Source organism: Malania oleifera, chromosome 4 (genome assembly GCF_029873635.1).
Source record: "Malania oleifera isolate guangnan ecotype guangnan chromosome 4, ASM2987363v1, whole genome shotgun sequence".
In the NCBI taxonomy this organism is placed as follows: Eukaryota; Viridiplantae; Streptophyta; class Magnoliopsida; order Santalales; family Ximeniaceae; genus Malania; species Malania oleifera.
In genome coordinates, this window is record NC_080420.1 from 107,258,791 (window position 1) to 107,273,822 (window position 15,032).

At 37.0% G+C, this 15,032-nt stretch overlaps 1 protein-coding gene across 4 annotated transcripts in view; it reads right to left on the minus strand.

Moving 5' to 3' along the window:
* The window catches only part of LOC131154318 (uncharacterized), a 126,522-nt gene that overhangs the window by 41,480 nt on the left and 70,010 nt on the right, over nt 1-15,032 (minus strand). For 2 of the 4 annotated variants that reach the window (XM_058107011.1, XM_058107013.1), the window contains exons 30-31: nt 3,782-3,921; nt 3,505-3,689 (exon numbers count right to left, since the gene is read on the minus strand). In XM_058107011.1, the coding sequence (XP_057962994.1) occupies nt 3,505-3,689; nt 3,782-3,921 (325 nt within the window). The remainder of the gene's footprint in view (nt 1-3,504; nt 3,690-3,781; nt 3,922-15,032) is intronic. The other 2 variants (XM_058107014.1, XM_058107012.1) reach the window with 1 other exon arrangement.

The following is a 15,032-nucleotide window of genomic DNA, read 5'->3' on the forward strand; positions in this document are numbered from 1 at the left end:
AAAATCTCAAAATTTCAATGGAATTTGCGATATATATATAAAAATTAAAATTTGAGGTTCAAAACCCAAATAGAAATTTCTCTCTTAATTAATCATATTATTTTTTATTGAAACAAAGATTTTCATACTTTCAATATTGTATGGAAAACTAAAGTCATGAACTAGCTACAACATTTTATTTGGTCAATTATATTTAAATTATTGGTATTTGTATAAAAAATAATATTTAACTAATTTATCAATTTTTTTGAAGCTTGATGTGTATCATTGGCCCATAACCTAATAACTTAAGTTTGTAGGTAAAGTGGTAATCTAACATGGTATCAAAGTTGGTTATTTGGAGGTACTAAGCTCTAGTCTTGTTGCCCATGTGTAAGTATTGTGCGGTGTTTAAAAAACTATTGTCCTATTATGGGGGTTGTCTCTCCACATGCTATTGGGCTGCACGTGCAGGGGAGTGTTAAAGCTTGATAAACATTGTTGGCCCGAAACCTAACAACTTAAGCTTTTAGGTAATATTTAATAAAATTTCTATATGACAATTATTGCACCCAATGCACCACAATTAATGTATTTTATTTATAGAATTTTAGCTCTAAATCTTAAATTATTAATAGACATCAACATCAATAGAAACATCTGTATTTTTGTAGCCTCGAAATTTAAGTGGAAATTGAAAATTTAAGACCTTAGTATGATGTCACTTCCCTTAACTCCGGCCAATGGATGGGAAGTGACATTGGCTCTTATATGAGGATTGTGCTATGGGAATGAGAGTTAACCTTAGTGCTTGCGGAATGGGAACTGAAAACCCTTGTTGTACGAGTCATGGATCCTCAATGACAATCTCGATCGGATCAAATGTCTTTGTACAATGAGACTATACGACTGAATTGGACATTGGAGTGTTTCTATGGATGTGGATGAGTATGACTAGACATGACTTGGTGTAGTCTTGTCATTGCACAAGGGTTATTTCATCACATTTTAGGTAGATTAAAGCAAGGGTGATTCCTTTTGTGGCCTTGGGAACCTGCCACCCCATGACACAGTACGCTCAGTCTAGCACACTCACAACTTGCTGCTATCGAGTGTATTGAGTCTTTATGTGGTATTTAAATTCCATTAATTTACATTTTAAGTTGGACGGGTTAGATTACATATCCATTGTGTTTGTTGGACCCATTGTATGTTGGATCAAGTATCCAAGAGTACCATGATCAAGCATCCGTTGTGTATATAAATTGATGAGTGTATGTGTATTGTTTATTATACTAGTGAAACTACTAAGCATATATCTTAGGGAGTGGATGTAAGTGAATGGGAACCAATATAAATTTTGTGTTGTCATCTCATTTGTTCAATTTGCATTATTGCATCTGCATTTGTTGGTAAGATTTGTACTGCACAAAAACTTTAATCACGCGAAATTCAACACCTTCTCTCCCCTCCCCCCATTGTGTGTGTTGGATTAAGTATTCATTGTGTTTGCTGGACCCATTGTATGTTGGATCAAAAGTATGCAAGAGTACCAGGATCAAACATCCGTTGTGTATATAAATTATTATGTATGTGTATTGTTTATTATACTAGTGAAACTCTTGAGCAAATATCTTAGGGAGTGGATGAAAGCGAAAGGGAACCAATATAAATCTTGTGTTGTCATCTCATTTGTTTGATTTGCATTATTGCTTATGCATTTGTCCTGCACAAAAAGCTTTAATCATGCAAATTCAACACATCCCCCACCCTCCTCCTTCCCGCCAACCCCCCCCCCCCCCCAAAAGAACAGAAAAAAAGAGAGTGCCATACCCAGGCCACCACCCAGTACTTCTAAATTAAAAAAAAAGAATTACAATGGATAGAGCTAACATCAGAAAGTAGCAATAGAATTGCCACCTAAACGGATACAAGGTACAAAACAGCCAACTCAAGACATAGCAACCATCTACAGTCGCATAGTGAAATAAAGTACCGAAATCTACATTAAAATCCACAATCTCACTTTTAATTAATAATTTAATATTCAAACTCAAAAGCATATAAAATATCTGCAAGATAGTCATCACATTAAGAGAACTACCCATATCATGATAAGATGGAGTCCAGCAAACTATGAACACCAAAACAGGTAAATCTTCACATCCCCCTCCATACATGTGCAGCTGTGCTTAAGACCCTAAGCCCATAGAGGCTTTGAACCAGGAATTTGGATCAGTTAATTCATTCATTTGATTTTCAGTTCTACCTCTTCACCTGTCCATCTAAGCCACTTCTAAGAACAAAATTAAATTGATCCTCGATTACCGTTGTTTCTTCAATTCTATAAGTAAATATTAGTATCACACGAAAAGCTCAAATCTTCGCAATTAGAAACAATATATCACAGGAAGAATTGATGCTCTCAGTTTCCCGCAACTAGAGTAAAAACACCACGTAATTCTATTGGGCTTGTTGTGCTATAGAGGTTTGGTTGCTAAAATAGGCAATAGCACTAGGATTGGGTTGAAGACTGGGTCAGTGGACCAGACTGGGTTATAAAAGCAAACTGGGATTTAGTTTCCGGATTGAACAAAGTTGGGGTAAAAACCTATAAGGAGAGCTAGATCTCAGGTTGGGTCAGGTTACAAACAGATGGGTTATCTTCCGATTGCAAGTTTTGGACCTCAAAGGTATTGAATCTTTGGCAGCAGACTGGCAGTTGCAACCCAGGCTAGATTATTGCGCAGAGATGGGAGGGTTATACAGTGATGATGAAGAGAGGACATTCAAGCATGAAGGGATTTGCTCTGGTGAGGCTGGATTCTTGCAATGGTTGGTCTGTGATTAAAAGGGGTTTGCCTTGACAAAGAGTAAGATGCAAGAGATTGAGCCTATCATTGAGTTTCTGCAACACCTATGATCTTGTTGTGAATTTTGTGATCTAGTTGTCAAGAGCACTGCTCTAGGTTTCCAGGAAATGATTTGAGTTTGTATGGGGCTATGATTGGCAAGCCAGGGCTTCAATCAAGGCTGTGAGATGTTGGTCTGGAAAGCTAGAATTATGATAGCTTTGCAGCTAGGGTACCAACTTGATGATAAGGCTTCAAGGGTTTCTCATGGTAAAAATACTTGGGTTTTGCAGGGGCTGGCTAGGGCTCTAATGGGCGGAAGTTGGGAGTTTGATTTGGGATTTTGGTAAAATATTATGGCACTTATGGGGTTACAAATGCCATTCAATTTTGGCCAAAATTCGGCGGTTATTACATCTAATTACTACACTGACTTCATGGTTTTATCATCTGCAAACTCATCTGTCACCAGCAACATGCTCGAATCTCCACATTCTGGCCCACATCCCTGAACAAGCTATTGTAGCCCTAGTTGCATAACTGGAACTGGTCTTTAATAATCACACTTTAGCAAAATGAATCTAAATAATATTATGATAAATCATCTTGGATTCCCCTAAAAGTTCTAATAACAAAAACAAAAAATTCATCAATTATAGACAAGCTATCATACCTCAGGTCTTTCATCAGATCCAAGTTTTTGCAGTAAAGAGAAGACAGAAAAAAGAAGCTTGTCTCGGTCAACTATATTCATCAAGGGAGCTTGGTCATTAACCTCATCAGAGAAGTTCTGATTCTGTGCATTCCTATTTTCACCATCCAGCTGCTTACGGACAGAAATCACATCAACCACTCCTGCTGGCCATCAAATAGTGGAAAAGCAAACTTAACTGTAATACTTTAGTGCAAACATCAGAAATAATCTTACAATTTTAGAATAGCCATTCAACCTATTTCCTTTTCTACTGCATGCTCATGGATAAGTCCCTTTGCAATAAAATCAGTGGTAGTCCATAAAAGGCCAATTGCTGTCAAGCTTATATTCAATTCAGTCTTTTGAGCACTGTATGCTCCAGTAACTTCTATACATCTGCAGAATTTAAATTGACAACAGTTAAGAACAAAATAGAAGAGTTGAAAGTGATACTGAAGAAAAAAAAATATATTGGAAACAGTTCAATAGTCCTGCATGCTCAATTTCACAAGGCCTTGGCCCAACTGTTTAGCCTTCACTACACCACTACAGAAGTCCTAGCACAGCAACTTCCTCTGCTAACCATTATACCCAATGCTAAATCTATAGATGGAAATAAATCCAAGGACATTGATGAATTTCGAAGTAGCAAAATGATGGAGTAAAAGGTCATTAAGAGGTTATGAGATCACATTCACTAATCAACTAAGCATGCACATATTATGTATTTATGTTAGCATGCTGCACATGCGTTTGTGCAGAACCATCCCAAGTTTATTGCTCCAGCTTCGCTGCATTCAATTACAGTAACAAGATGTCTTAGTGGTTCATTTGTCTGCCTTCCAGAAGCAGGTTGGCTCACCCAGTAAATACAAAGTTTTAAAATGCTTTTCAAAATAGTTGTACTTCCATTGGTTTTTAATGCACATTAGGCAATTCTCATGGGCAACATTGTCTCGCCATTTAACCGCAGGACCACCCTGAGTTTCTTACTCCAGCTATGCTGCATTCAATAACAGTAATAAGATGACTTAGCCCATGCAATCTAGACTGCAAATCCTTGTGGTATTCCATTTTATGGCAACACTCACCTTTACCATTCAAGATTTTTTTACAGTTCATAGTTACTCTCTAAGTGAGTTAGAAACATAGCATGCGCAATCTATGGGGGGTTGAATGTGTAGAATCCACAGGCATTAAAAACCAATGTAAGAATGTTCAGAAGATCAACAATCAGATTAGGAGGAAAAGAATCAATGAAATTACTTAAGAAATATGTTTTTTCTTTTTCCATTGTCCATAAATTAGACTAGGGCGTTATGAGATCACATTTACTAATCCATCAAGCATGCACATGTTATGAAATTATGCATCTAGGTGAGCATGCTGGGCATTTCTCTGTCTTCGCAAAGCAGATGGTCTCCTTAGGAATGTAGAAAAAATTACCAAAAAATCGAAAACCAAACTGAACAGCTCTGTTTTAGATCTTTTCTAGTTTCAGTTTTTGTTTTCAATTTCAGGATCCCTTTTAAATCCGTTTTCAGTTTGGTTTCAGCTGTACGACAAAATCAAACCAAAAAAATAAAAACAAAATATTATTACTATTTTTTTTTAATATATTTATGTAATCATAATCTATTTATATTTGTTATTAATATGTAGAACTTTTGTTTATTTTAGATTTTCTAATTTTGATTGTCATTAGAATTGTGGTTAAAAACACATAAAAAGTCAGCAGGGGTGGGGTTTTACATTTTAAGAAGAGGTGAGGCTCTCTCAACATAATATTTTCGATGTGGAACAAGTGAATGCTTCCCCACTGCCAATAGTCTCCTGCTCTCCCTTGCGTTGCTCCCTCTTCTTAGCATTTGCCCGCATCGTACAAGGGAGGTATTCTTCCACCCTTCCTCTTTTACAAATATCAACAGGCAACATCATGACCTTCTTAAACATGCCTTACATCAGCCCAATGCCGTTTACATATTGGGTGGAGCATTTTAATTTCTGGAATTGCTCAAAGATCACAAAAAACCAGGAAAAACTGAACCAATTCTATTAAACCAATGATTTTTTTTTTTCAGAACTGTCAGTTTCCAGTCCGGTTCCATTCTACTAATTGGAACAATGGTTGTCCTTGCTTTTTCCATCGGACCGAATGATTACAGCCCCGATCTCACCCAGTAAATAGAAAATCTAACTCTTATAGAGGCTATCTGGCCTCATTTAAAATAACTAAGAAGCCCATGAACAAAATCATAGATGGTATCACGGAAGGAATTACTGTCAACATACAACCGAACCAGCATAGGGATTCACTATTTAGATTGCATGGTCTAAGACATTAGAAATCTTACTACTGTTGTGGAATTTACTGAAGCTGATGTAAGAATGTTGGCACGGTTAAGTGCCAAATGACAAGGAAATATTGCCCCGGAGAATGATCGAGTCATGACCACTAAAAACCAATGAAAATGAAGAAACCAGCAAGAAAAGAAACTCCTGTGCATCTTCCATATGTTTAATCTAGGAGGTATTTCAGTATCACATCATGCACACATAGATAACTATCCAGCACTGGCCTCCACATAAAAAACTTTTTATACCTACATGGGTTCACACATTAAAAAGATATATATAATTTGTTATGAACTAAAGTAAAACCCTCTGTGGAAACCTTAATATGGAATTCACATGAGCTGCAAACTCTACCTCTATTACTATCCTATTTCTCCACATTTATCCACTAATTATCAACTCTATCATGGGATAACATATTATATATGCTGCACACATTACTGGTGCACTGCCTTTTGATCCAAGATGATCATTATGCAATTTGATCCTAGACCTACTATTTCATTTAGACAACAAAACAAATTTTAATAGAAGAGAAAAAAAAGTGAGTACAAACTAAAGACAAGAAGGGATTTTCTAAACAAAGACTGAAAACACTAGTAGTAGCAGTAGTAGTAGTAGTAGTAGTAGTAATAGTAGTAGTAGTAGTAGTAGTAGTAATAGTAGTTTTAGTAGTAGTAGTAGTAATCATCATTAAAACAATTAGGGCAACTTGTTCAAAAAATGCTTAAGATCCTTTATTCCTTCCCAACATAGTTCATGAAGCATTTTAAATTATCCACTGCCACTTTTCTGAACTCTTGCCCAGTTGCCCTCATCCAATCTTAATTCCTAAGCTCTAGGACCATTCAAGCCCAAACCCATTTTATCTAGAAGTTCTTGAGCCTCAGTGGCCTCCACATTCACCTCCCAATGTGCATGGGTATTGGTAGAATACTATTCTCTCCAATATCACAACCTTGCCCTCTCCAAGACTGATCAGAACCCTTATCAATATTAACTCCATCAACAATAAAAATGGGAACTGGTTCAAGTCCTGAGTATGAATCTCTGACAAATGAGATGAATCACCTAAAGAAGAATTCAAATTGTATCCACTAAGCTTGAAAAAATAAACCATCGCCATGTCCAAAATTACAACCAAACAGACTCTCCTCCTCAGACTCATAGTCTGCCTTCTGTATGGAAAAAAGGAAACTTATTAATAAAAAAACAAGGACAGAGAGGATAAGATATAGAATCAAGAAAAATCAAACAATAATGTCAAGATAACAAAGCCATCCAATCCCACTGAAAATCTGAGAAACAAATTCTGCAAGAAGAGCCAGATGAATACACCCAGAAAGAAGCAAAGAAATTGATTGTATCAAAGCATATGCAATACTAAACGGGGGCCATGAAAGATATGAGCATTCCTCTCTGACCAAAGGGTGCAGAACATTGCAAAAACCGAACACAACCGCAAACTGTTGCCCCTTGTGCCTTCGAAGCCTCTGAAAGTAGTCCATGAGAAAGCCTTCATGGAACTCAAGCACTTCCAACATTCAATGAAGAAACTAAAAAATTTATTCCACCAGCTCCAAGCCACAAGACAGCATAGGAATAGATAAGCATGTGAACCATCACTACTGTAACACATCACGCGCATATCAAGAGACAAAGGCTCGTGATAGATTCTTGGTGTTGATTCTATAAAGGATGACCAACCAAACATTGGGTTTTTTTTTTCAGATGATCAAAGAACTGTATTAGATAAACAAATACAGGGTACAACAAATAAAGGAAAGTAAAAACAAGGAGAACATGATATCCTCCCGTTACAAAAGGAGAACATCTAAATAAGAAAAAAATAATTACAAACCAATCCATCTGTATTTCTGGAGAAGCCATTTGCCAAACACCAAAGAGATGCAAGAAAAAGCATTCTACTCCAAAGCAAGTTTATATAAGTGGCTACAGCCTTAAAAATCTTTGCATTTCTCTCCAACCAAATGCACCAAATGATAGCCAGGACAATTCACCATGACACGCTTTCCTCTCCCTTCACTGAACTCCTCCAAAGAAGAGGGGCAAACCCAATGGTCACCAAAAATACCAAACAAATTATTCCAAAGAACCCAAGTGAAAAGGACAATGCAGAAACATATGCTAGCAAGTCACTACGCTCAAAAAGGAAAAGACACAAACATCAAGGAACAAGATCTTATTAAGTATTTGCATCGAAAGCAAGTCATTAGTATTGATTTTCTCAAGGATTGCAGTCCAAGTAAAAGTCTTAATATTTGAAAAAACTTTAGCTTTCTAAACTAAAGAATAAAAAGCAAAAGGACTAATGTTAGGATCATGAATCAAATAGGGAAAAAGATTGGCAAGAATAATCCCAAAAAGAATTAAAACCCAAACTTTATCACTCTCCAACTGGACATGAAAAGAATTAAACACATTAATCAAAAGGGCAAGCCAATTACTCTTTTCTTATTAGGGTCCTCACAAAATGAAAATCCAAAGAATGCCCACCTCTTGCAAAAGGAGGAAAGAAGAAATAGGAGTTTAATTAAGAGATGATAATCGAATAAGATGAAGGAACATAAGAGACAAAGGTGGTACACCAGAGCCAGAGGCAACCCCAGAATCAAACGATCCTATAATAGATTCTCCCTATTACCAACTTTATTCTGAGCATCAGGAAAGAAAGAACGATAAATCTGAGATACAATTCCCAAAGGCTTGAGTAAATAATATAACCCCCCAACTTTAGCATCCCACTCATATTGTAGAAGTCCAGATTTACTATATAAGCCCACCAAACATAAGCATTGACCCCAAAGGAAACCTCAAAAGGATTTACAATTCAATACCCCAAAGCAATCCAAAGTCCAAATCCTAAATCCCTTCTAGAAAAAAGCTGAAAGGAGTTCAACAAATCAACAAAGAAAGTTCACCATCCCTATCATTAAGGTTCCTGGGACAATGAAAATATCAAGAAATACAATCCCCATCAAGAATCAAGAAAGAGAAAGTTATACAGAGTGGTGAGGATAAAAAGATAACTAAAAGCATCTTAACCATAAATCCTCCTAAAACATAACCTGAGATCCATCTAGAATCTATACTTCTTTAGAAAAAAATTTAAAAAAAATAAAAAATAAGGATGTGAACTGCGAAATAAAATTCCACAGATTTTCAAGAGTAACACTAATTTAAACATTTGCATGCACCCGTTCTCCTACAAGCCAATTTTTTCTCGATCACTTCACACCAAAGAGGATTAGTTTCCAAGGGTAGTCACCACAATAACTTTCCAACAAGAGCAATGTTCTTACTTCTTAAAAACCAAATTACCAAGATAACACACCTTTTATGCACATGTCGCTGTTTTTAACCAACCCTCACACCACCTTCACAATTCTCATCCCAAGAAACCATTAAATCTGGTTCACACGCCACAACAGGAAAGCTCCCATCACCATTCTGCTTGAGACATTTATTCGAGTATAGCTCCAGACTATTGCAACATCTAAATTACAGATTAAACTGCCACTGTCAGAGCAGCCTCCATATCCAAGACGTAATATTTTGAAGCACCATCGTCTTTCCTAATACTGCCTGGGGAATTCTTTTCCAGACAACCATTTGACGATCTACTTCAACAAGATCCCCTTTATTCCTCCTCCATGCACCACAAAGAGTGGCTTCCCTCATGTCATTTTGATTTTCCACTTTCCTTGAAAAAAGCCACATAATTCACATAAACTGATAAACATTACTATTATCACAGTTCAGTTGCGGCTGATTATCGTTGTTGAAATTGCCACCATTGTACCTTGCCATGGATCTCCAAAAATCCCTAACACCATCATCATGATTTCAACCACCAAGTTCATTCCTTTTAGCAACCAACGTCATTGCAAAATTGGAGGGCTCCCATGATCTTAAAATTTCACTGAAATAGTCAAAATTTCCATTGAAATTTCTAATTTCCACCAGCTTCAAAATTGAAATAGTGTTAGATAACAAAAGAAATATGCTAAGTGAGAAAAGAGAAGTTACAATCTAAGAAGGATAAACAGTCATCAAAAGAGCCAAATAAAAATAATAATAAAAAACAGAAACAAAAGGAAAAAAAAATTGCCTGACAAAAAAAGCGAATTAAGAATGCCCATTTTAAAACTCTTTCTAACATAATTAATTGAACATAGCATGTATGCCTCCAGCAGATTTAAAACCTTCTGAGGCTCACCACTACTTGAACTGCATATGTAAAACCCCCATGGCCCTTAACAAAAATCTGGTCAGAACCATTGGCTATTACAAATTCCTCTTGGACTCTTACCAGCATTATTAGGACTTTCAGCCTGTTCAATTAAGTGGCCCAACTGGGAAATAAACCAACCTCATTCTGGTTTTGGACCTGTTTGTTTAATTGGGCTGTCTAGCATATAAGTGAGTTACCCTTCCTTTCCACTAACTGGCCCAGGTACAGGATAATCATCAAGCAACCAGGCCCACTCCATTCATTCTTCATTGCACTGTCATGCAGGACTGAAACACTAGCTTCCTCTGCCACACAAACCCATCTTATGCAATCAGCATGCCTCCAGCAGATTTAAAACCTTCTGAGGCTCACCACTACTTGAACCGCACAAGTAAAACCCCCATGGCACTTACAAAAATTCTGGTCAGAACCATTGGCTATTACAAATTCCTCCTGGACTCTAACAGCATTATTAGGACTTTCCGCCAGTTCAATGCCCAACTGGGAAATAAACCAACCTGACAACCTCATTCTGGTTTTGGGTCTGTTTGTTTAATTGGGCTGTCTAGCATATAAGTGAGCTACTTTTCCTTTCCACTAACTGGCCCAGGTACAGGATAATCATCAAGCAACCAGGCCCACTCCACTCAGTCTTCATTGCACTATCATGCATGAGTGAAACACTAGCTTCCTCTGTCACCCTCCCAGCACCAACTGAAACCTAGCTGCTTTGGCCATGGGAATCCTATTGTCTGGATGAGAATTATTGGCTCCTGGCAATGAATGAATGCTCAAGTTCCCATTCTTGCATCCCAACACCACAACATGCACAAATTGATTCTTCTCAACCAGAACAACCTAACTCCATGAATGATTACTTTGTTGACTTCCTTCGCCAGACCACCATCACCAGGAAGGAAATCCCTTTTGTCAATACACAAAATTTACCGCCCATCTCCTTTTGACCCACGAAGAACAAACACTGAAAACCTCTTTCCCTACCAACCACACCCTAATTCCAAAAACATTCCCACCTTCATTGTTCAAATTACCATCCAATACCTCATGCTTCCAATAAGAACACTTAGAAATCCACTATCCAACCTTCCAAATATTAAGGACAACCCAGCAGAAACCAACTTTGCAGCTACTGAAGATAACCTCACCCACCTATTACGAGACGGATTGTGTTTGAGAACCAAAAGAAAGACACCCTCACCAATGCCATCAAATCACAGATCAAATGTCTTCCTTTCGATCTAAACAGAACATCTGTGTCCTCTTCTTTAATCTCCTGCTGCAGCCTGGGTGAACTTCAGCAAGAGAGACACGGAAAAAAGAGGTGGTTTTGAGAGAGAGTACTTTTCACTAGGGCAGTGAGCAGTAATTCTTGTTATCAATTTCCATCTTAGAAAATTTTAAATGAAACTTCCTTCAAATCGTCCAAAAGTTATCAAGGTCCAAAGTTTTTGAAACTTGGGAAAAAAATTCCCTTCGAATTGAATTTGAGATGTGAAAACCAAATTCAAATTTCTTTCTCAATAAATTTTCTCCTTTTATTGATAATACATTATTACAGAGAAGGATAAGCATATCAGTTTTTAGATTTTTGAAATTTTATAAAAAAAAAAAAATGAGCCTAGATATTAGCTAGAACATTTTATTCAACCTTTCATGCCTAAATAAGTTGTATTTGCATAATAAATAAATATTTATAGGTTTACGAATTTGTTAGAATACCACTGTACCTAAAAGCCTAAGCTGTTAGGTTGTGGGCCAATAATGTACATTAGGCCTTAACACTCCCCTGCACATGCAGCCCAGCAGCACATGGAAAGATAAATGATAAACAGGACCTATCATATGGAATAAGACAAACAAATAATAAACGTGGGCCACAAGACTAGAACCCAGGACCTCCGAGCACCTGTTGCTAAATACGATGACGGAGGCACCTAAATGCTCAAGCTGTTAGGGAGTGGGCAAATAATGTATATCAAGCCTTAATAGAATTAAATCTACATTAATCAAATATGTTTATTACGGGCTACTATATTACAGTTATTAACACTTCCTACAGTTCCATAAAAAAAAAACTCCAAGCTTTACAAATTACAACTTATTTTCATCATTCTGTAAATCAAAATAAAAATTTACATTAGCATCAAAATTTCCATATTTTTGAACTATCAAGATAAACAGAAACTTAAAGCCTTGGGGCATGGATATCAAATTTAGTTTTGAGCCTCCCTTAAGAAAGCACTAGTAGATCCTTGGCCTCACACTCCCTTAGCGACCTATGGCTGAATTAGTTGTTCCTATGCACTAAGGTCATGGGATTTCGCAGCTTCTTGAGCAAGAAAATATAATGTTGGCTTTAACCATGGTCTTAAATTTCCATGAAATTGTTGAAAATTCCATCAAAACTTCCAATTTCCATCACCCTCGAAATCGAAATGACAGTCGATTTTCATCTTACATAAACTAATATCGAAATTTCAGCGAATCATTCAAAATTTATCGAATCTCAAAATTTTAGCCAAACTTTTCAAAATTTATTTATAGAACAATATTTCCTTGGAATTCAAATGTGAGATTTAGACACAAAGCTAAATTTCTCTCTTTATGTATCTTTTATATATATGTACATATACACACACACACACACACAACAGATTATTACAAGGGCTTTTCAAATTATATGAAAAATTAAATTTACTATTGAATAAATGGGTAAAATGAAAGACCTTCCAACAATGACAAGTCTCTCCCTCTATTTATAATATATGTCAAGTACAATACCAATGACCATAGTACCATTACTAATATAAATTTAACACAAAAATAATGCTAAATGACTAAATAACCATTAACACTCCCCCTCAAGTTGGAGAATATGTATCATATGCTCCTAGCTTGTTACAAATGAATTTCACCTGAGCACCACCCAAAGCTTTAGTGAACAAATCAGCGAGATAAAACTCGGATTTTACATGACTGGTTGTATGTGCTTCTATAAAACTTTCTCCCGAACAAAGTGGTAATTAACTTCAGTGTGCTTTGCCCACTCATGGAAGATCGGGTTAGAGGCAATATGAATTGGAGCTCGATTATCACACATCAACTTTAAAGACTGAGAGTGTGGGAAACCTAGTTCTTTCAACATGTTCTTCAACCAAACAAGTTCACATGTAGTGTGCACAATAGCCCTATACTTTGACTCAACACTTGACCTGGCCACCAGAGTTTGTTTTTTACACTTTCAAGACATCAAATTATCATTGACAAAGATACAGTACCCAGTTGTGCACCTTTGGTCAGAAGCCAATTTGCATCTATATATACCTAAATAAGAATGAGTCGCGCGACCTCGATTTTGATATAACCTCTCTGGTGCACCTTTGAGATGTCTCGAAATGCGAATTACTGCATCTCAGTGACTTGTTCTCGGGGAATTGAGAAACTAACTCATAACACTTATTGCGAAGGATATAACTGGTCAAGTTAGTGTGAGATCATTCAACTTTCCAACAAGTCTCTGGTACTATCTTGGCTTAGGCAACAAATCACCAGATCTGGCACTAACTTACTATTGGGATCCATGGTGTATGAACAGCCAACAGTCGCATCTCATAAAAAAATCAAGAACATACTCCCTCTATGACAAGACAACTCTCATATGAGATTTCGATACTCCCAAGAAGTACTTCAATGGTCCCAAGTCCTTGTTCAGAAACTCACTCTGTAGGAAAAGCTTTCGGTCGTAGATGCCTCGATCATCGTCACCAGTGATCACAATGTCATCCACATACACAACAAGCAAAATCCTGCCAAATGGAGTATGACGATAAAATACAGAGTGATCTACTGCACATAGTCAAAGGCCATACTCAAGTACTACAACATTAAATTGGCCAAACCATGCTCTAGGAGATTGTTTTAATCCATATAATGATTTCTTAAGCTGACACACTAAGCCTGACCCCCCTTAAACAACAAACCTAGGTGGTTGCTCTATATAGACCTCCTCATGAAGATCACCATGTAGGAAACCATTCTTACATCTAACTGATGTAGAGGCCAATGACAAGTCATGACTAAAGAGATGAACCAATGTATTGAGGCAAACAGTAGAACCAGAGAGAATGTGTCAGAATAATGCAAACCGTACACTTGAGTATATCCTTTAGCAACAAGGCAGGCCCTCAAATAAGCCACAGAACCATTAGGATTAGAATGTACACCCAACGACAACCAACCACAGACTTACCAAGAGGAAAAGGTACCAAAATCTCAAGTATCATTATCATGTATAGCGCACACATTACTTCAACCATTGCAGTCCTCCACGCAAAATGGGATAAGGCTTCAAAAATAGATTTTGGAAGAGCAACAAAAGATAAAACACTAACAAAATAGTAATACGGGAGTGACGAGAAATCAAAACAAACAAGATTAGAGATTGGGTGTTGGGTGCAAGTACATCTACCTTTACGAACAGCTTTAAGAGGATCAACATCATGGGAAATAAGATCATCTGACAAGGGACTCCCTGGAGTCCCACGTGTACACCTGCAAATTGGGATGATCCAAGTGACGAGAAGGACTCAAATTGGATGAAGATATAGGAGGATTGGGCACATAGAACAGGTTGGGATCTAGAAGGCAATGCAGAGGAAAGGACGCATCAATGTCAACAAAACTCAAGGAATCAGAGCAGTATGGTATCGACTCAGAAAAGGTGGCATCAATGGAGACAAAGAATCAATGTAAAGTAGGACTATAACACTGATATCCCTTTTGAGTATAGGAATAGCCCAGAAAAATACATTTGATAGCATAAGGATCCAACTTATCTGTTCCTAGAGTTAACTGATGGACAAAGGACACATAACCA